Consider the following 21,627-nt stretch of genomic DNA (forward strand, 5'->3'; position numbering starts at 1 on the left):
AAAATATTTTCAAATTGGGCTCTGTACCGCCATTCTTCATTATATTACGAATACGTGTGCCAAACATCTCGAAAAAATATTCAAGATTACAGCCGCAATCTTGGAACGCGTTTTTGCTACCTGTTGATCGCTACTGTATCACCTTAAATGATACTCCACTTTCTCCAAAATATAAATAAAAGTCTCTTGAGTCATTCTCATATACCTACTGGAAGAATCGTTCATTATCTTCTTTTAATTTTTGAAATATATGATGATATTCTCCATAAATTAATTATTCTCGATTAATAGGATGTACACCAACTCTCTTTCTTCTCAGTTTAGACAAAACAGAATCTAAAGCAATTATATCGTCATCGGAAGACGACATTTTGCTACAAGTAGTAGACGCAACTGACAAATTTGAACGATCTCTCTCGCTTTTACCCGTCTTCACTGTGTTACCATAACCGCGCGCGAGAACCGCGCGGTTTGCCCGTAAGCGGAAACCGCTTCCACTATGTGTGCCGCCTTAGGTTAAAATAAAATATGGGACAAACACACATTGTTTTGGTATAAAACTCATTTAATAATACATAACCTTAAAACAGTTGAATCTCAAATACACTACATGTGAATCAATTATCATTTTTATAATTTATAAAATTCATTAAAATTTATAAAATTCATATTAGGATGGCCTCGAAATACCGGAAATCGGTTAACCGAGGTTCTACTGTATTGCCCAGAGGGCGCCACATACGCCTTTCAGCACTCATTTATTACGTTCAATTTTTTTTTATCACTCACTCTGTATAATTTTGACATTTTTAATTTTTATTCTCCTATTAGTTGTACTTAAAAAAGGTATACTTCTTTCATCTCCCTAAACTCCACCGTTTTCGAGATAAACGCATTTTAAATCTGCGATACACCATCATTTTTAGCATAATATCATTGTAGTTCCACCCGAAAAATAACTTAAAACCATAATAATTGTGCTAGTTCTTAAATTTATGTCATTGCATCGCAAATTCCATTTGAAGAAATTTGCGATACATTTTTGGATAATTTTATGGTTTTAAGTTATTTTTCGGGTGTAACTACAATGATATTATGCTAAAAATGATGGTGTATCGCAGATTTAAAATGCGTTTATCTCGAAAACGGTTGAGTTTATGGAGATGAAAGAAGTATACCTTTTTTAAGTAAAACTAATAGGAGAATAAAAATTTTAATGTCAAAATTCTACAGAGTGAGGGATAAAACAAATTGAACGTAAGAAATGAGTGCTGAAAGGCGTATGTGTCGCCCTCTGGGCAATACATAATTTTTGGTAGGGAATTTAGTTTTATCGACCCAAAAAACTCCCACATACCAAATTTCATGTTGTTATCTCATACCTGTCAGGAAATATTCAATAATAAATAAAAAAAAAGTTTAAATTTGACACCCTGTATCTCGGTTATTATAAACTTTTGTACTAAGGTAAGTTAGCTTAAATCGGCCTATTTTAACCTCAGGAACCTGAGGTTAAGCTATGGCCCATTCTTTACCAAACACCCTGTTTAATCAAATAATGAAAATCTGTTAAAAATGAAATAATACATTATCCCACAAGAATTTCTTGGAAGCAATACTGAAACAAGATCCACACAAGAGTTTAAACACGTGCGTTTTGTCTTCTCAGCAGTTTAGTATTTTGGACAGTTTACATAATTGAATAATTGTATAAATTTTACAACACAAACTAAGGAATGTGACACATTCGACATTTTTTAGCGTTGTACAAATATTAACTTCAGTTATATTTATTTATACAATACAATACAGAAGTATGGAATATAAATACTTGTTTCTTTAATAGACAGAAATTATAGGTATGGTATAAATAATGTAGATCTGATAAAAATAGTTTTACTAATTGTTGCATTACATGTTTATTAATGCTTTAGATAAGATGTAACTAAACGATAAAAAACAAGTGCAGCTTTAATTTTATTTTGATGTAAATAATAACAACAATAATTACTTCCATAAAAATTTTTCCTTGTATAAGTACAGGGTGAGTCACCACTAACGGGACGGAAGATTACAGCGAAAGAGTAAAAATTTTTAAATTATTAGTCTGTAACGTGATAAAACCTACATTATAAAATTATTTTGAAATATACAGGATGTCCCAATAAATTGCAGCTTATTACAGGATGTCTCAATAAATTGCGACGTATCGAAGTTATATTTTTTATTCTTATTCTTCTTCCTTATCCTCTTTATAAGCAATCCGGCTTGTTCATTGGCGGATTGATACTTCTATGGAAGGTTGTCACTCCATCTTTTGCAAGGTTGGCCGATACTTCTTCTACCGATTGGTGATTTATCTCTTACTATTTTGAGCACACGTGAATCCTCCATTCTTCTTATGTGGCTATTCCGTTATTTTTTTCTATTTAGTGTCCATTCGTTTATATACTGTACGTTACATTTTACTTTAGATTTTATTAACTTACAAGCTATATTTAAAATTTTTTCGAACCTTTTACCCTTTCGCTGTAATCTTCCGTCCCATTAGTGGTGACTGATGACTCACCCTGTATATTAGTATACAACAATTAGTTGCAATTTTTCGCACTATTACCTAATTTTCACTTTTTGTCTGACTATTACTTACACACTTTTCGGATTTGGCACTTTGTGTCCGCCGATTTTCACGTTATCATATAATTTACTCACTCCATATTAACATCATCCTCATCTTCTCTATCATTGGGTGCGTTCGGAAGACGTCAGCGGTTGAATGTAAGCACAAAATTAAAAGAAAATTACTTCAAAACCGGAACTAAAAAATCAAGCGCGACTTTTCAATACGCTTCTATGTCAGATATACTATTTCTGCGACTATAATATGGCACTTCCGGTTAGAACTTTTTAACCGGAAAAGATATAAAAACCAAAAGTATACATTTGCTTTCATCTTGCTAAGGCACGTCGAATAATATATCTCGTATACCGTCTCGGTGACTTTAAAACAGTAACTTCTGATTCCAACACTAAATCCGAAAGTCCGACGTAAAATTTCTTATCTTTAGTACTATCCTTGGGTTATAAACTTTCATTCGACGCCTCTTTTGTCATTCTATCTGTATTAATAGTGGAGGAGTTATATTCGGGGACGAACGGATAGACGGACAGACAGTCATGAAACCGGATATATATATTTGTTCTCGTCTTGCTAAGGCGCGTCGAATAATATATCGCTTATACTATTTCGGTGACTTTAAAACGGTACTTCCGGTCGCAAATTTAAAACCGGAAATCCGAGTTCAAATTTTTCATCTTTGATACCATCCTTGGGTTATAAGCTTTCATTCGACACCTCATTTGTCATTCCATCCGTATTAATAACGGAGGAGATATATTTGCGAACGGACGGACAGACGCACAGACAGTCATGAAACCGGATGAATATATTTGTTTTCCTCTTGCTAAGGCGCGTCGAATAATATATCGCTTGTACTATTCCGGTGAGTTGAAAACAGTACTTCCGGTTGTATTTCTAAAACCGGAAGTTCTAGGTCAAATTCCTCACCATTAGTAGGTACCATTCTTGGGTTATTAGCTTTTATTCGACGCCGCATTTGTCATTCTAGCTGGTATAGTAAAGGAGGAGTTGTGTTTACCGACAGACGGACGTGGATAATTCAACATTTTCACATTTTTTCAAAACTGGATGAAAACCATATTTTAACCAGTGCAAAAAGTTTGTTCAATGTCGGCAGTAAATTTTTAAAGAATTACGGGCCTTAGTCCTCCTTCCGCAGTGAACTCCTCCTAAATACTACGTTGGCCACGGTTGCCAAGTCTACGACGCTCAGAAGTGGCAAGATCAAAACTTGAGTTTATTTAATGGACGCTGAGAAATCGTAAACATAAAATGTAGTATACCTAAAAGTATACGTATATTGAAAAGAGCGCCTCTGGTGATAAACAGTTAACACTACTTTATACGCTACAGTATACGAAAAATTTACTTAACTATCTTTTAAGCGTCCGAAATAATTTCGCTTAATGATTGATTATAGTAATCTAAGTTCTTCTGTACATGAAGAGAACTTGTGCACTCGTATTATTAGTCAACGGCATCAAAAAGAAGAAGAAGTATTCTAAGAAAACTGACCAATGACAAATTTTTATTAAGGTTTCATCTCGGCGTCCGTATACGGACGCTCGATTTCCACGGACGCCGAGTGGATAGTTATCGGGCAATGTATGGACGCTAGGAAGATAGTAGGATATATATATATATATATATATATATATGTATATATATATATATATATATATATATATATATATATATATATATATATATATATATATGTATATATATATATATATAATATATATATATATATATATAATATACAGGGTGGTTCATCTTATTCGCCTCGGTCTCTGTACGGAAAACCACTCGATATTTAAAAAAAATTTATTCACAGAAATATACAGGGCCTTTAATACTGCAATCTAAAAATAATGTGAATTATACAGGGAGTTCCAAAAAAGAGTGGTATATCAAAGTTATATTTTTTCTTATGGAATGCCCTATATCTGATGACATTACTGAATTGACCTTAAAAATAAGCTATACTTTCATAAGGTTTCCCTATACCTAAATACAGGGTGTTTTGATTTATTTCGATTTTTATGAAAATGTAAGGTTTTAGAAAAAAATAAATATCTACGAATCTAAGAATCAGTAACAAATTCTTTCTTTGATCTTAATAAAAGACTATTTAGCATACTTAAACAGATGCTTACTGCAACAAAATTTCTTACAGGGTGGTCAAAATATGAGATTGTTCTATTAACAAATTCAAGCTGTAATAACTTACTTATTTTAAATGGAACACCCTATATCTTACTAGTCTATCGCGTAGAAAATGTATTTAGCTTTCAATTTGTATTAGGGTTTCCTATACCTATCTTTTTCCAGGGTGGTCAAAATATTAGATTGTTCTATTAACAAATTCAAGCTGTAATAACTTACTTATTTTAAATGGAACACCCTGTATCTTACTAGTCTATCGCGTAGAAAATTTACTTAGCTTTTAATTCTTATTAGGGTTTCCTATACCTATCTCCCTTCATTTTTCAAATATTTAAAGATTTCCTAATTTGTAAGCTTTAAAAATCAGAATTAGGTACCTATGTCGTGGTTATGTAAAACAAATCACCAACACCGGCAATATACTTAGCTATCTTAGTCAAGATACTTTCGTTAATAAAATTCACATTTTTATCATTTAATCACACATTCTTATTTTAAATGACATACTCGATATTCTATTCTTTATAGTGGTATATTATTCTGTAAATATAAATTCCCATGATATTCTGTAAATACCCATTTTTACATATTTTTGTACAATAGGCTCGTTTTCGTCATAGTAGCCATTGCATTTAATTGTTTGTTTCAAAGATTCAAACAAAAAGTGGTGTTCTTAAATTTACTTAATAACCGTCGGTTTAAGATATGGAAAATACTTATACGAAATGAAATATAGGTATTAATTTAAATATCTTCCAGAATACAGCATCTAATATAGGGTGTGCAGTTTAATATAAATATAAACATATTATTCAATGTTACATGTAGGCCAAAATCAACTAAAATAATACAACACTCTGTATGATTACATGATAACAATGAAAATTTTATTAATGGCAGTATCTTGTCTAAGTATATTGCCGGTGTTGGTGATGTGTTGTACATAACCACGATATTATAGGTACTTAATTCTAATTTTTAAAGCTTACAAATTAGGAAATCTTTAAATATTTAAAAAATGAAGGAAGATAGGTATAGGAAACCCTAATAAGAATTGAAAGCTAAATAAATTTTCCACGCGATAGACTAGTAAGATACAGGGTGTACCATTTAAAATAAGTAAGTTATTACAGCTTGAATTTGTTAATAGAACAATCTAATATTTTGACCACCCTGTGAAAAGATAGGTATAGGAAACCCTAATACAAATAGAAAGCTAAGTAAATTTTCTACGTGATAGACTAGTAAAATACAGGGTGTTCCATTTAAAATAAGTAAGTTATTACAGCTTGAATTTGTTAATAGAACAATCTGATATTTTGACCACCCTGTAAGAAACTTTGTTGCAATAAACATCTGTTTAAGTATGCTGAATAGTCTATTATTAAGATCCAAGAAAGAATTTGTTACTGATTCTTAGATTCGTCGATATTTATTTTTTTCTAAAACCTTACATTTTTATAAAAATCGAAATAAATCAAAACACCCTGTATTTAGGTATAGGGAACCCTTATGAAAGTATAGTTTATTTTTTAAGGTAAATTCAATAATGTCATCAGATATAGGGCATTCCATAAGAAAAAATATAACTTTGATATACCACTCTTTTTTGGAGCACCCTGTACAATTCACATTATTTTTTTATTGTAGTATTAATGGTCGTGTATATTTCTGTGAATAAATTTTTTAAAAATATTAAGTGGTTTTCCGTACAGACACCGAGGCGAATAAGATGAACCACCCTGTATATATATATATATAATATAATATATATATAATATATATATATATATATATATATATATATATATATATATATATATATATATATATATATATATATATATATATATATATATATATATATATATATATATATATATATAACAGCGCTACAGGCCTTAGAGGCCCTTGGCTTCGATAGTCTTGCCTATATTCTTCCACTTTTTCCGGTCTTGTTCTCTCCAGTCTCTTGTACCCATTTCTTCTATGTCAGTCCGGACGGCATCCAACCACTTCCTTCGTAGTCTTCCTCTTCTTTTCTTCCTTTGTTCTCCTGCTAACAAAACTCTTAGGACGTTTCTTTCTTGTGGCATTCGTGAAACATGTCTCAACCACCTAACTCTCTGCGCCCTGATTTTCTGTGTTATTTTGGGTCTCTTATATATCTGCATTAGCTCCTGGTTTGTTCTTCTGCGCCATTCCCCGTTAGCTTCCTTGATACCACCAAAAACTTTTCTCAAGATTTTCCTCTCCCAAATCTCTAGCTTTTTTTCTTGTTTCTGATTCATGGTCCAAGTTTCACATGCATACATCACCGTTGGTCTCACTATTGTCTCATAAGTTCGAATTTTGGCTGCCCTGGATATGTTTTTGGCCTTCAACAGTGCGTTTAATGATCCTACTGCTTTGCTAGCTTTCAACAACCGTTTATCAATCTCTCTCTCTTCGTCTCCTCTATTTGTAACAGTTACTCCAAGGTACTCAAATTCAGTTACCTTCTCAAATTTATATTCTCTGTCATTCGTTGTTAGAGTGATCCATTTCTTTTCTTCTGCATTTTCCCCTCTTATTTCCATATACTTGGTTTTTTCTTGGTTAATATTCAGGCCATATTTTCTAGCTTCTTCTTCAAACTGTTTGAACATTTTTTGAAGTTCTATTCTTGAACGTGTCAGAAACACCAAGTCATCTGCAAAACCTATGCATTGTTGTCTTTTGTTGAGAATCGTACCGCTTGTCTGCATATTGGCTCCTCTAATTACCTTTTCCAGTATTAGGTTGAATAAACCTGTGGACAGGGGATCTCCTTGTTTTAATCTTCTATTGACGTTAAACTGATTTGAAAGATTACCTTCGATCATGACTTTGTTGACTGTATTGGTTAGCGTCATTTTAACTAATCGTATCAGTTTCTCTGGTATTCCTAGTGATCTCATTGCTTCATATAGTCCGTTTCGTGAGATGGAATCGTAAGCCTGTTTAAAATCAATAAAGAGCATATGCAAGCCTAGATTTTGTTCATAACTATTGTTTTGTAGCAATTTTAGCATAAAAATTTGATCGGTTGTTGCTCTTCCCTGTCTGAAACCAGCCTGGTATTCTCCTATTATTTCTGATTCATAGGTTTTTATTCTGATTCTTATGATTTTTGCCAATACCTTATATACCACTTCTAACAGTGCGATTCCTCTGTAATTTTCACAGATGGTTTTATCAACTTTCTTGTTTGGGCAGATAATTGCTGTGTTCCATTGATCTGGCATTATTTCGTGTTCCCATATTTTCTTTATTAGTCGAGCTATCTTTTGCTGCAGCATATTTCCTCCTACCTTTAATATCTCTACTGGAACTCCGCTTTCTCCGGTACTTTTATTATTTTTTAGATCTTTTATTACTGCTATTATCTCAATTTCTGTCGGGTTTTGTATTTGTAGTGGTTCTGTTTCTTGTATTTGTTGTTGTTCTATTTCTTGTCTTTGTTGTTGCATTTCTGTTTCTGTTTGGCTTTTATCGTTTAATAATTCTTCGAAATACTCTGCCCATCTGTTTAATTTTTCTGTCTTGTCTCCCAATAACGTATAGTATAGTATATGGCTTAACACCCCATGTGGGGTTTCGCCGCTTTCGCTTTCTAGATCCATTTTACGGGGTGGATCAGTCCCCATGATCATTGTATTTGTTCACTAATATGTCTCCATTTCTTCCGGTCTATTGCCCTCTCTTTCCATTTTGTAATTCCTGCTCCTCTTAGGTCCTCCTCTACTTCAGTTAACCATTTCGATCTGGGTCGACCACGTCTCCTTTTTCCTCCTGGTTGCCACAATATCATAGCTTTTGATACTGATTCTGGTCCTTGTCTCCATATGTGACCTAGCCATTTGGTTCTTTGTACTTTTATTTTCTTTACTATATCTTCACCATTTAATTCTTCTAAAATTTCTTTATTCGTTCTCCTTCTATAGTCTTGTTCTTCGATTCTCACTGGACCCAGTATTGTCCTTATTATCTTTCGTTCATTTATTCTTAATTTCTCTTCTTCTTTTTTTGTCATAGTCATGGTTTCTGCTGCATACATCGTTATTGGTCTTATTATTGTTTTATATATATTCATTTTTGTTTGTTTGGTCAATATTTTACTCTTTAGTAGTTTTCTATTTGCTTGGAATACCCGGTTTGTCGCAGTTATTCTTTCTTCGATCTCCGTTTTTCTTTCCCCTTTGTTATTTATCATAACGCCCAGGTATTTAAATTTCTGTACTTCCTCGAATTTTTTATTTCCTATCCTTATCTCTCTGTTTTGTTCTGCTTTTCCGAGTCTCATTAATTTTGTTTTCTTTTCATTAATTCTTAGTCCCATCTTCTTTCCCTCTTCTTCTATCTCCATTAATAATTTTTTCATGATTTTTCGTGTTTTTGTTACTATCGCTATATCATCTGCATAGGCGATTAGTTGGTAATCTGATGCTCTTAGGTTTCCCTTATGGATCTTTCTTAACACAAAATCTACTGTCAGGTTAAATAGTGTTGCTGACAGTGAGTCACCTTGTCTCACTCCTTTATTTATTTCGAATTCTTCTGTTTCCCCTTTTTGTGTTAGGATACTTATTTTTGATTTATTCATAGACATTTTTATTAGGTTTCTTAGTTTTTTACTTACTCCTTGATACTTTAGGGCTTTCATTATTTCCTTTCTCTTTATTGAGTCAAAGGCTTGTTCAAAGTCTATAAATAATATTTCTATTTCATGTTGATGTTCGTGTGCTTTTTCCATGATTTGTTTAATGGTATGTATTGCATCTGTTGTTGATCTGCCTTTTACGAAACCGCATTGGTATTGTCCTATGATATTTTTTGTTTCATCTGTTAACCTTTTTTGTATTATTGACGATAATATTTTATAGGCAACGTTTAATAGTGTAATACCTCTGTAGTTCTTACACTCATGCTGGTCGCCTTTTTTATGGATCGTTATAATCTGTCCAATTTCCCACTCGTTCGGCATTGTCTCCTCTTTCCATATTTTCTTAATCAATTCATGTATTTTTTCATGCAATATGTCTCCTCCGTATTTTATTAGTTCTAGATTTATTCCGTCCTTCCCAGGTGCCTTTCCATTATTCCCTTTCGTTATAATGTTTTTTACTTCTTCTAATGTTGGTTCCTGTGTGTTCGTTTCTTCTTCGTCCACGTCTTCTATTTCATCATTTATAACTGGTTCAATTAGTAATTCTTTAAAGTGACTTGTCCATATTTCTTTATACTCTTTCTCTTCCTCGACAATTTTACCTTGTTTGTTTTTTATTCCTTTTAATTTACCTTTGAATGTTCTATTGTTTTCTTTTATTTTATTATAGAATTTTTTTGAATTTCTGTTGTATTTTTCGTTCTCTATTTCCTGAATCTTTAGATCTATCCATTGTCGTTTTTGTTTTCTGTTAATTTTTTTGCCCTCATTTCTCAGTAATTCGTAGTTTTCTCTGTCTTCTGCCGTGTTCGTTCTTATCCATTTTAATCTCGCTTCCACTTTTTTTTTCATAATTTTTTGACATTCGATGTTGTACCATTCTTTTTTCTTCTCCTTCCTCTTTTTGCCAATTGTTTTTTCTGCTGCTTCCTGTATGGCGTCTTTTATGCAGCTCCACTCCCGTTTCACGTCGACACATTCTTGATTGTCATCGATTCTTAGATATTTTTCCAGTTCTTCCTGATATCTCCTTCTTACTTGCTCCTCTTTTAGTTCTTCAATGTCCCATTTCGTTTGTTTGCTTTTATTTTTACTCCTGCATGTTTTTTGTTTTATTTTTGCTGTTACCATGAAATGATCTGAGTCAGCACAGGCTCCTCTGTAGGATCTTACGTCCTTAATTGAAGATTGTCTCCGCCTGTTTATCAAAATATGGTCTATCTGAGATTTAGTTTGCAGATTTGGTGATATCCATGTTATTTTATGTTTGTTAGGATGCGGGAACTTTGTACTGCTTATGACCATGCCTGTTCTTGTTGCTAGGTTGCATAATCGTTGTCCATTGTCATTTGTCCTTTCATGTATTGTGTATCTTCCTGCTACAATTTCTGTGTATTGTTCTTTTCCTATTTGGGCATTGAAGTCTCCCAGTACCATGATCGTGTCTTCTTTGGGTATCTTTTCTATTTCTTCCTCTATATCATCGTACCATTTTTCTTTTTCTTCTCTGTTCGCATTTTCTGTAGGCGCATATACGTTTAGTAGTGACAAATTGCTTGGCTTTGCTTCTATGCGCAAGTATGCAAGTCTGTTACTTATCGGTCTAAATTGTAGTATTTTTTGCCTTACATCTCCGAGTATCATAAATGCTACTCCGTATTGCCCTTGTCTTTCGCTCCCTGAGTATTTGAGGCTGAGGTTTTTGTTTTCTAATTCGCCGCTTCCTTTCCATCTGGTCTCTTGTATGGCAGCTACGTTTATACCGTATCTTTTCAGTTCTCCTGCTATCTCTTCCATTTTTCCTGCAGTTAACATTGTTCTTACGTTCCAGGTGCATATTTTCATTATTTTCTGTTTTCTTTTTTGTTTCTTTTTGTTTTGATTTTTAATACTATTCCTAAAATTATTATTCCCACCACCAATCATATTACTATTATAATAATTAATATTTATTTTCCTATTTCTAAACTTATCACTACTTAATTCTATACATTTTTTGTTAGTGTCCTGTTCACTTGCAATATCTTCTCTCCCTGTTCCTCGGATGGTCCCTACGTCGTTTCTTCCGTGTGACTGTGTTAGTTTTTTGGAGTCGCTATTTCCATTACCTTTTCTTCTTTCTGGTTCCATCTCCATTCCCTTCCGTCTACTGTAATTTTATTATATCCCATTTTTACTATTTTCCCTTTTTCTCTCATCTCTCTGCTTATATCTCTTAAGGCTTTCGCTTTCTGTTGCTCTCTTTTTGTGAGGTCTTCTGTAATCCATATTTTCTTATGCTTTACTTCTTTTAGCTTGCTTTTATTTCGTAGTATGGCTACTTTTTCTTCTTCATTTCCTAATTCGACTAGGCAGGTTTCTGTGCCAATTTTTTGTGCTCTCTTGATATCGGTCTTAATTCCTAGATGGTTTTCTAGCATGTTTGTCATTTCTTGTTTTAGAGCTATTGGATCTTCACTGTCTATAATTAATCCGCTTATGATTAGGTTATTTTTTCTTTTTTCCTTGTCTAGCCTTTCCATTGATCGTTTAAGATCAGATAGATCCTCTGTTATCTTTTTGTTTTCTGCTTTGAGCATTTTATTCTCTTGTTTTAACTCTTTCCTCTCCTTTGCCCATTCATTCTTCATATTTTCTATTTCTTGTTTTATGTTTTTTATTTCTTCGTTGTTTTGTTTTAATTCTTCTTTAACCTCCCTTATGTTGTTTCTAATCTCCTCATTTTCTTCCTTCAATTCCGTTTTCAGTTCTTTTATTTGTGTTTTGATATCCTCGTTCATTTCTTTTAACATTTTCTTTATTTCTTCCATTTCTTGTTTTTCTTGCTCTTCTTTGTTGTCCTTTGGTGGTGTTCTTGTCGTTGATTTGCTTCTTTTAAAGACTTCCTCCTCGTCGAATGAGTTTTCGTGTTCCGGTTTATCTCTTTTGTTGCTCATTCGTTTAAGCTATGTTTGTCGTTGTTAATTAAATTTTAACTTTTAGCAGGATAAGTTCTTCCGCTGTGTTTGCTAGATATAGATCAGGCGTCCCGCACACCGCAATCCTGAGCCTACTCAATCCAACCCACGACCGATGCACGAGCTAACCTTATCTACATCAACAATCTACCTCTTTTATCCTTTATTCAATTAACTAGTCTTAATTGCCTATACTTTATAAAATAATTTAATTATTTAAAATTTTATAATTTCTGCTTATTTTTTCCAAGACGACTCTGTTTCTTTCAGGCTATTATAATCAGGTTTTGAAACCAATATCAACTTTTCCTTATCCTTAACCTAATTAGCAGAAATTTACTGATAACGATATGGCAATGTAATTTTTATTTATTTGCAGATTTTAAGTTTTGAAAAAGCATGCAACGACTTACGTTTAGCTCTGCCTTTACTCCCACTGCACTACTGCACTTTAACTTTACTATTATGATAATCTACTTCTAAAATTATTTTTGTTAACACTACTAAAATTGAATTTTGCTAGGAGCTAGTTTCACTGCGTGTTTACTCTTTCCTTATCAGGACCGGACCCCCGTGTTCCATTGATCTGGCATTATTTCGTGTTCCCATATTTTCTTTATTAGTCGAGCTATCTTTTGCTGCAGCATATTTCCTCCTACCTTTAATATCTCTACTGGAACTCCGCTTTCTCCGGTACTTTTATTATTTTTTAGATCTTTTATTACTGCTATTTTATTACTGCTATTATCTCAATTTCTGTCGGGTTTTGTATTTGTAGTGGTTCTGTTTCTTGTATTTGTTGTTGTTCTATTTCTTGTCTTTGTTGTTGCATTTCTGTTTCTGTTTGGCTTTTATCGTTTAATAATTCTTCGAAATACTCTGCCCATCTGTTTAATTTTTCTGTCTTGTCTCCCAATAACGTACCATCTTTATTTCTGCAAAACATTGTGTATTTATTTTGAGTTGCTCATGTCTTTTTTACTCCTTGATAAAAATTTCTAACCTCTTTTTGGGCATAGTTTTCTTCTATTATTTCTAGTTGTTTTTCCAAAAATTCTCTCTTCTTTTGCCTGCATAATCGTTTAGCTTCTCTTCTTTGGTTTTTATAATGCTCTTTACTTTTTTCTGTGTTGTTTCTAATATTATCCAATTTTGCGTTGTTCCTCTGCTCTAGGATTCTTTTGCAGTCCTCATCGAACCACTGTTCTCTCTTTTCTTTTTCTGCTTTACCAATACTAAAATCTGTCGCTTCTATCACAGCTGTTTGTTTTATATCCCATTCCTCTTCTACATTCTCCGTTGTGATTCTTCCCAATCTTTTGTTTATCTCTTCCTCTATTCTTTTTGTTACCTCTTTATCTTGAAGGCGCTCTAATTGGTACTTTTTCCGTTGTTTTCCTTTTCTGGGTAGTATGGGAATTTCTTGCTTCAGTTTAACTATCGTCAATATATGATCACTGTCAGCATCTGCTCCTCTGTAGCTTCTACAATCAGTCATGGATCTGTTGTGTTTTCTTTCAATTAGAACATGGTCTATTTGGTTTCTTAGTACCTAGTTTATAATGTTTTTAGGAAATAAATCCTTTATACTGCGAACTTTTATGTCCTTTTATTTTTATTGTCCTAAGTGAAAAAAGAAATATCAAACTAACTGATTGTGGATGTCGGCATTAGTCGTTCAAAAGTCTGTGAAAAAAGATATAAGTCAACAAAGTCCTTGTGTGAAAAGGGTTAAGTCTGTGAAAAAAGGTATAAGTCAAACAGCTCATTGAGTAAAAGGGCTTAAGTCAATCAAAAGTCTTGATACCGTAACTTTTTTTTTAATTTTCTATTGACCCTACTATTTGTTCAATGTTTCTACATTCTCTCACAAAATTAAGGTATCAGAACATATTTACAAATGCCTTTACTAGATACGAAATTTTCCCTCCAATTTTTAATTTCAACTTACTCATATACTTTTTGTTGAATACCCAGTAAAAATAAGCAACGGCAAATCTAGGGGATTTTTGTTATTGTATGATGTAGTTGGAAACAATGTTATATAAGTGTCAGATGTCAACTGTAAGCAAAAATAAGTGTCAAGGAAAAATAAATGTTGATTTTGATGTTTAAGTTATTTGTAGAATTATTGAGTTTCTTTTAAAATAAAACTGACTAGAAGTACTTCGGTGTTTAATTAACATCCACGCAATTCTGCAAAACATCAGGTTATGGCCCAGATCACTTGTTTCGTGAGTATTTCGCCAGTAAAAAAGTCAGTGTTGAAGAGCCTGTGTCGGTAGTTTGCCGCGGCCAACGAAAATAAAAAAAAGAAAAGCTGAAAAAAAAAGGTGAAAAAGAAGCTCGAGTATATATACATAAAAAAAGAAAAACATAAATCCGAAAAATGGAAAATTCATCGGCTGCGTTGAAACTTAGTGGTGGTGACAACTGGGTAGCCTGGAAATTTCAAACAAGGGTAGTGCTAAAAAGCCGTGGTTATTATGACATAGTAATAGGAAAGTCTGTGAGACCGAGCACTACTGGAGATGACCAAAAGAAATGGGATGCTAGTGATTCAAAAGCACAAGAATTTATAGTAACCAGAATAGAGCAAGGCCCTATGACACACATTTTATCCTGTGAGACCTCGAAAGATATGTGGACAAAGTTGAAGTCTGTCTACGACAAAGAGTCAGAGGTGAGCATTCATTTAATGCAACAAAAGTTTTTTCTCTTGGAGTTTTCATCAGGTAAAAATGTTGCCTCATTCATATCACAGCTTGAAGAGATAAAAAATAAGCTAAAGCAAGCTGGTGAAGAGCTGTCCGATAAAATGATCATGACAAAAATACTTATGGCATTGCCAGAGGAATATAAGCATTTTCGATCCGCATGGGAATCCGTACCATCTGATAAACAAACCCTAGATGAACTTACATCAAGACTACTTATCGAAGAAGAAAGAAGTAAGTCAGCACAGGGCAGCACAGCATTGGCGATGAAAAGTGATACAAGCAGAGAATTTAAAGGGCAAAAGAAAACCAGATTAAAGTGCCATTTTTGTGGCAGAGGTGGCCATATTGCGAAAAATTGCTTTTTCAAGAAGAAAGAGAGAGATAATAATAGCCAGAAAGACATAAAAGTATGCAGTCAATGTAAAAGACGAGGACACAACTTACAAGAGTGTTGGTTTAATAAAAATAAAAATGAAAAACAACAGACAAGCAGAGAAGAAAATAAAATTGACAGTAATGCATTCATGGTATATACTGGGAGTAAGAAAAATAAAAATGAATGGTGCTTGGACACAGGAGCTAGCGAACATATGTGCTGGAATCAAGATCTGTTTGAAGAATTGATAGAGATAAGCTATAAAAAACAAGTAAAAGTCGGAAATGGAGAAAAATTACCAGTTAAAGGTATTGGAAAAATAACTCTATGGGCATTTAATGGTAAGAAATTTATAAAGTCAACCCTGTCAGATGTATTATTTGTGCCAGATTTACAATTTAATTTATTCTCAGCTGGATGTGCCTTAGATAAAGGTTATAAGATGTTTTCAAACAATGAAAAATATGAATTTTATAATGACAAAGGAGAAATAAGAGCATTGGCAACACGGGATAACAAATTATACAAAATGTTATTCTCACAAGAACAAAACACTGAAACCTTTGCAAATATTTTAATTTCGGAACGCACCCCTAACGAAAACTTGTCTGACGGTCAAGTTCAAGAAAACAGCTGTTTAGTAGATGTATTTTTATCAGAGTGTAATTCTGCAAAAACAACAGAAAGTTTGAGAGTTTGGCACTGCAGACTAGCACATCAAAATACTACATATGTGAGAAACTTTTTAAGGCAAAATAACATTGATTTTATAGACGAAAAATTCGTGTGTGAACAGTGTTTAACAGGTAAACAACACAGAATACCATTCAAGTTAAGTGAATCAAGAGCAAGTGAGCCATTACAATTAGTGCATACAGACGTATGTGGCCCTATGGAAGAAGAGTCTTTAGGGGGAAATAGGTATTTCCTGTTGTTAAAGGATGACTATACAAATTATAGGTACGCGTATTTCATGAAAAATAAATCAGAAGTTAAGAAACACCTTAAAAATTTTATATCATTAGCCGAGAGAGAGACTGCAAGATGAAAAATTTACGATCAGATAACGGTTTAGAGTTTATGAACCAAGAAATAAAGGAGATGCTTGACTATCAAGGCATAAAACATCAGAGATCAGTAGTGTATACGCCTCAGCAGAACGGTAGGGCTGAGAGGGAAAATAGAACCCTAGTTGAATCAGCCCGAACTATGATACAAGGGCAAAAGTTGAATAAAAACTTGTGGGCAGAGGCCATACATACAGCAGTGTATGTTTTAAACCGAACAGGCCCTAGTAGCATAAAAAATGTGACACCTTATGAATTATGGTACAAAAAGAAAGTCAATAATATTTCTACACTCAAGAGTTTTGGTTCTAGAGTATCAGTGCATGTCCCAAAAGAGAAGAGATTAAAATGGGATGCAAAAAATATGCTTGGTTTCTTTATTGGCTACAGTGAGGATGTAAAAGGTTACAAAATATTTGTCCCAGACAAAAATAAAGTTGAAATTCATCGAGATGTCATATTTTTGCCCGAGAAAACCATAGAAATAAAAAATGGGGAGACAGACATGAATAAAAACATACAGATGATATGTGAGGAGATAAAGTCAGAAGAAGATGACAGTGAAGCAGAAGAACCTCAAAATAATAGAGAAGAAAGCAGTGAGAGTGACCTCGAAACTGATAGCAGTGTTGAAGATGTGAATGAAATAGAGCAGGAGCATGGATATGACCTGAGAAGACATATAAAAAGACCCTCAAGATATGATGATTATGTTCTGGATGATGACGAAATGAGTTTGTTGACTTTTAGTGATGATGAAGAACCCCAGACGTATGATGATGCAGTGGCCAGTAGTGAGTGTAAAAATTGGAAGAAAGCTATGCAATCAGAAATAAATGCGTTGCTAGAAAATGAAACATGGGAGTTTGTGCAAAGTAGTGATGGTCAAAAAGTCATTGAGTGCAAGTGGGTGTTCAAGAAAAAGAAAAATGAAAATGGTAAAGTAGTGAAATATAAAGCTCGTGTGGTAGCTAGAGGTTTTCAACAAATTGGTATGTTTTTTAATGATATTTATAGTCCAGTAGCAAAATTACCATCAATAAGGATTTTCTTAGCCATGTGTAATACTTTTGATATGAAAATTCATCAAGTAGATGTTTGTAGTGCATTTCTAAATGGGGATATTAAAGAAAATGTTTTTATTTCACTCCCAAAGGGATTTAAAGAAAAAGAGGGCACTATTTGCAAATTAAGAAAATCCTTATATGGTTTGAAAAGTTCACCTAAAAATTGGAATGACAAATTTCATAATTTGATGCAAAATTTGAGTTTTTCAAGATCTGAATATGAATATTGTCTTTATATTAAAGTAAATGAAAAAGGTAGGATATACATTTTGCTGTATGTTGATGATTTGCTGTTGGCAGGTACAAATGATCAAGAAGTTGAGAAAATAAAATACATTTTAAACAAAAACTTCAAAATGAACGACTTAGGTCAAATAAAACATTTTTTGGGTATGTGCATAACTCAAAATTTGTCTGAAGGCAAAATAAAAATTAATCAAACTGTTTACTTAAAAAATGTTTTGAAGAAATTTGACATGTCAAGCTGCAAACCATCAACAACACCAATGGATAATAATTTTCACCACGATTTTCTCAAACGAAAAAAATCTGAGAGCATAGAGATAGAAAAGAAATGTAGAGTTGCTATAGGATGTTTGATGTATGCAATGTTATGCTCAAGACCAGATTTGTGTATAGCTATAGGTATATTAAGCAGGTATCAAACATGTGCAAGTAACGATTTGTGGGTAGCAATAAAAAGAGTATTGAGATATATTCAAAGCACAGTTACTATGAGTTTGATATACTATAAACATAAATATAAACAGGAAAATTTGATAGTAGGGTACTCAGATTCAGATTGGGCAGGTGACCGTACTGATAGAAAATCTACATCAGGATATGTATTCAAAGTTTTTAATTGCACGGTGTCATGGGCATCACGGAAACAGTCTACAGTCAGTTTGTCCTCTACTGAAGCTGAATATGTTGCACTAAGTGTATGTGTGAGTGAAGCATGTTGGCTAAGATACTTAATGTATGATTTAAAAATAAAACCTGATTATGTAGCGGTTCTAATTCATGCAGACAATCAAAGCGCTATAAGGGTTAGTAGAAATCCGGAATTTCATAAGAGACTAAAACATGTTGATATTAGATTTCATTTTGTACGAGATAAAATTAAGGAAAATATTGTTGTATTAAAATATCTTAATACAAGTGACCAACAGGCTGACATATGTACAAAACCATTAGGTTTAACTCTGTTTAAAAAATTTAGAGAGTTGCTAGGTTTAGAATAAAAAAATTAATTTAGATCTAGGAGATTTACCGTTGAGGGGGGGTGTTGAATACCCAGTAAAAATAAGCAACGGCAAATCTAGGGGATTTTTGTTATTGTATGATGTAGTTGGAAACAATGTTATATAAGTGTCAGATGTCAACTGTAAGCAAAAATAAGTGTCAAGGAAAAATAAATGTTGATTTTGATGTTTAAGTTATTTGTAGAATTATTGAGTTTCTTTTAAAATAAAACTGACTAGAAGTACTTCGGTGTTTAATTAACATCCACGCAATTCTGCAAAACATCACTTTTTTTGACTTATCTACTTTTTCACGCACAGTAGCGAATTGTAGGTAGAGGCTAGCATGATTCTATTCATTCATTAAATTATTTAGGCCTAGAATGTCATATGCCACCACTTCTACCAAGAGGACAAAGACAGTTGTCTACTGAAGATGCTAATAAAGCACGATTAATTATTAAAACAAGATAGATAGTTGAAGCTCGGAATGAACATTTTGTTTTGTGGATTAATACCGGTCCAACATGTGCCTAATATTGAATGTTTTTAAAAATTGGGTGCAGTTTAATTAATTAATATTTTCCACCTATTCAAATGCAAGGTGCAACTGCATAATTGGCAGAAACAATGCAGGAATTGGCCGCATATGAAAATGTCGTAAAAGCTCGTTTTTGTAACTCCTCACTAGGGTTTTAGGTGTTCAGAAAGGGGTGTCACTCAAAAGAACTCATTAAGGTAAGTTCATTGGTGTAGATATCTCAAAACGAGACAAAATGTAGTTACATTTCTGTGTCACTAAGCCGACGAATAGTTTCATTAATCCGCTTAGATCCCGCTGGGTTTAAGCTCTTTTGAATAGCACCCAGAGTAATAGTGATTGTAACCGACACTTTTATTAACTTCGAAAATGTGATTTCGATAAACTTTAATTGCAATTTGCGCCATAATTAATCATAATTAAGAGTTGGCGCAATGATAAAAAATGACTGTTAAATTAAGATGAAGCTATTCATGTAAGTTTTATTGAGTTTGAGTGACATTATATTTTCCATAAGATGTGTGCAGTATCATTTGTGGATATAATGATTTGCATCCACAAATATTAAAATTGATGGTAATAGTTAGATATATTTATAATTTTTTGATCTTAAAATACCTACAATAGGAATAAAATCATTTTAAAATACTTACCCACATTCCTCCTAAACCAGTTCTTGTATACTCAGAATCAATTTCTCTTATATTCAAAAGATGCTTCCTTAGGGAAAATACTATTAATAGAAGCCCTTGCAATCGGAGAGATTTTAGTTTAATGTAATCTCTCTGGAGGAGTTCTTTAATAGCAAAAGTCCATGGATCATCAAATAATGTATCCATTAGCATATTCTGTGGTTGTGCCTTCACCTCTTGAAAGGATAGTGCAAAAAAATCGGGACGTGTCTCACTTTTCCTGTCAGTTATGGATAATAACTCCCTTAAATCTTGATCTGGGGAACTAGTACCTACATTGTAGGTAGCTAAATAGAGCCTGAAAATTAATAGTTTTGTAATGTTCAAATATTTAGATTAAAATGATTATATTTATATAATATTTAGATTGATTTCCTACCTTAAGTTGTCCATGTTGTTCAGATTTTTAGTTAAAATCAAATGTATAACTAGGTATTACGTATTACAAAAATAAATAATTAAATCAATATTACTTTAATGTTCAATGCCAAACATTAAATTGTGCAGTTTTCAAGTTTTGACGTTTGACTGGTTTCACTTTGACTTGACGTTCCAGTCAGAGACATGTAAAAGGATAGACTTGGCTAGGGCCATAGCTACCTGTACTTTACATTACAAGCCATGAACAGAAAAAGGCAACGTCGCAATTGATGACGTCCGTAGTCCGACTTTCGGACTACCGCTTTCGAAACTACGATTTTAAAGTACAAATTCTGGTAAAATTTATAGTATTTTTTGAGTCGAATAAGAAAATATTATTAATTAGAAGTTTGTACAAAATAATATTAAAAGTAATTCCTTGTAAGTAACGTTTATTATACAAAAAAAAAGCAATAACAAGAATATAAATGGGATTTTTTTTTTCGAATCCTAAGAAAACTAATAAGTATTTTTAAAAAATTGAAACGCAGAATGAAAGATTACGTTAGGACCGAGGGTCGAAAGTCCCTGAAAACTTCTATGTTTATTTTAATAAGTTACAGGGGTGAAAAATTAAGAAAATTTAATGTGATTTTTAGTTTCAAATATGTCATTAAAAAACATTTTATTCATTCTAAGGGACTTTCTGCCCTCGGCAATAAAATAACCTTCCATTCTGCGTTTAAATTTTTCAAAAGTACTTATTAGTTTTCTCAGGATTCGAAAAAAATGATTACATTTAAAATACAGGCGTCAAAATTTTACATTTTGTTCCTTTCCACTTAAAGTTTGTCGCACTTATTTAGAAACACCCTGAATTGATAAAGAACAAATCTAGTTGTTAATAAAACTATGGACCGACTTTGACTACTTTATTAGGTTTGTTCCAACACGACCGAGAACCGTCAGGAAACGGTAACGATCCTGCGCAGTAAAGAAAATCCGTTCCAACAAAAATATGATCATCATCGGATCGTCCTTCCCACTGTTCCAACAAGAATTGTGATCTTTCGGTGACGGTTTCGTGACAAGGGCGCCCATATAAA

The 21,627-nt window shown here is 32.9% G+C and overlaps 1 protein-coding gene across 2 annotated transcripts in view; it reads right to left on the minus strand.

The window, feature by feature from the left end:
- Window positions 1–20,701, minus strand: part of LOC126883970 (phosphatidylinositol 4,5-bisphosphate 5-phosphatase A-like) — a 236,386-nt gene extending 215,685 nt beyond the window's left edge. For both annotated transcript variants that reach the window (XM_050649739.1, XM_050649738.1), the window contains exons 1-2: window positions 20,541–20,701; window positions 20,123–20,459 (exon numbers count right to left, since the gene is read on the minus strand). In XM_050649739.1, the coding sequence (XP_050505696.1) occupies window positions 20,123–20,459; window positions 20,541–20,554 (351 nt within the window). In that variant the 5' untranslated portion in view covers window positions 20,555–20,701. The remainder of the gene's footprint in view (window positions 1–20,122; window positions 20,460–20,540) is intronic.
- Between the last annotated feature and the right edge of the window lie 926 nt (window positions 20,702–21,627).

Source organism: Diabrotica virgifera, chromosome 4 (assembly GCF_917563875.1).
Source record: "Diabrotica virgifera virgifera chromosome 4, PGI_DIABVI_V3a".
NCBI classification, from domain to species: domain Eukaryota; kingdom Metazoa; phylum Arthropoda; class Insecta; order Coleoptera; family Chrysomelidae; genus Diabrotica; species Diabrotica virgifera.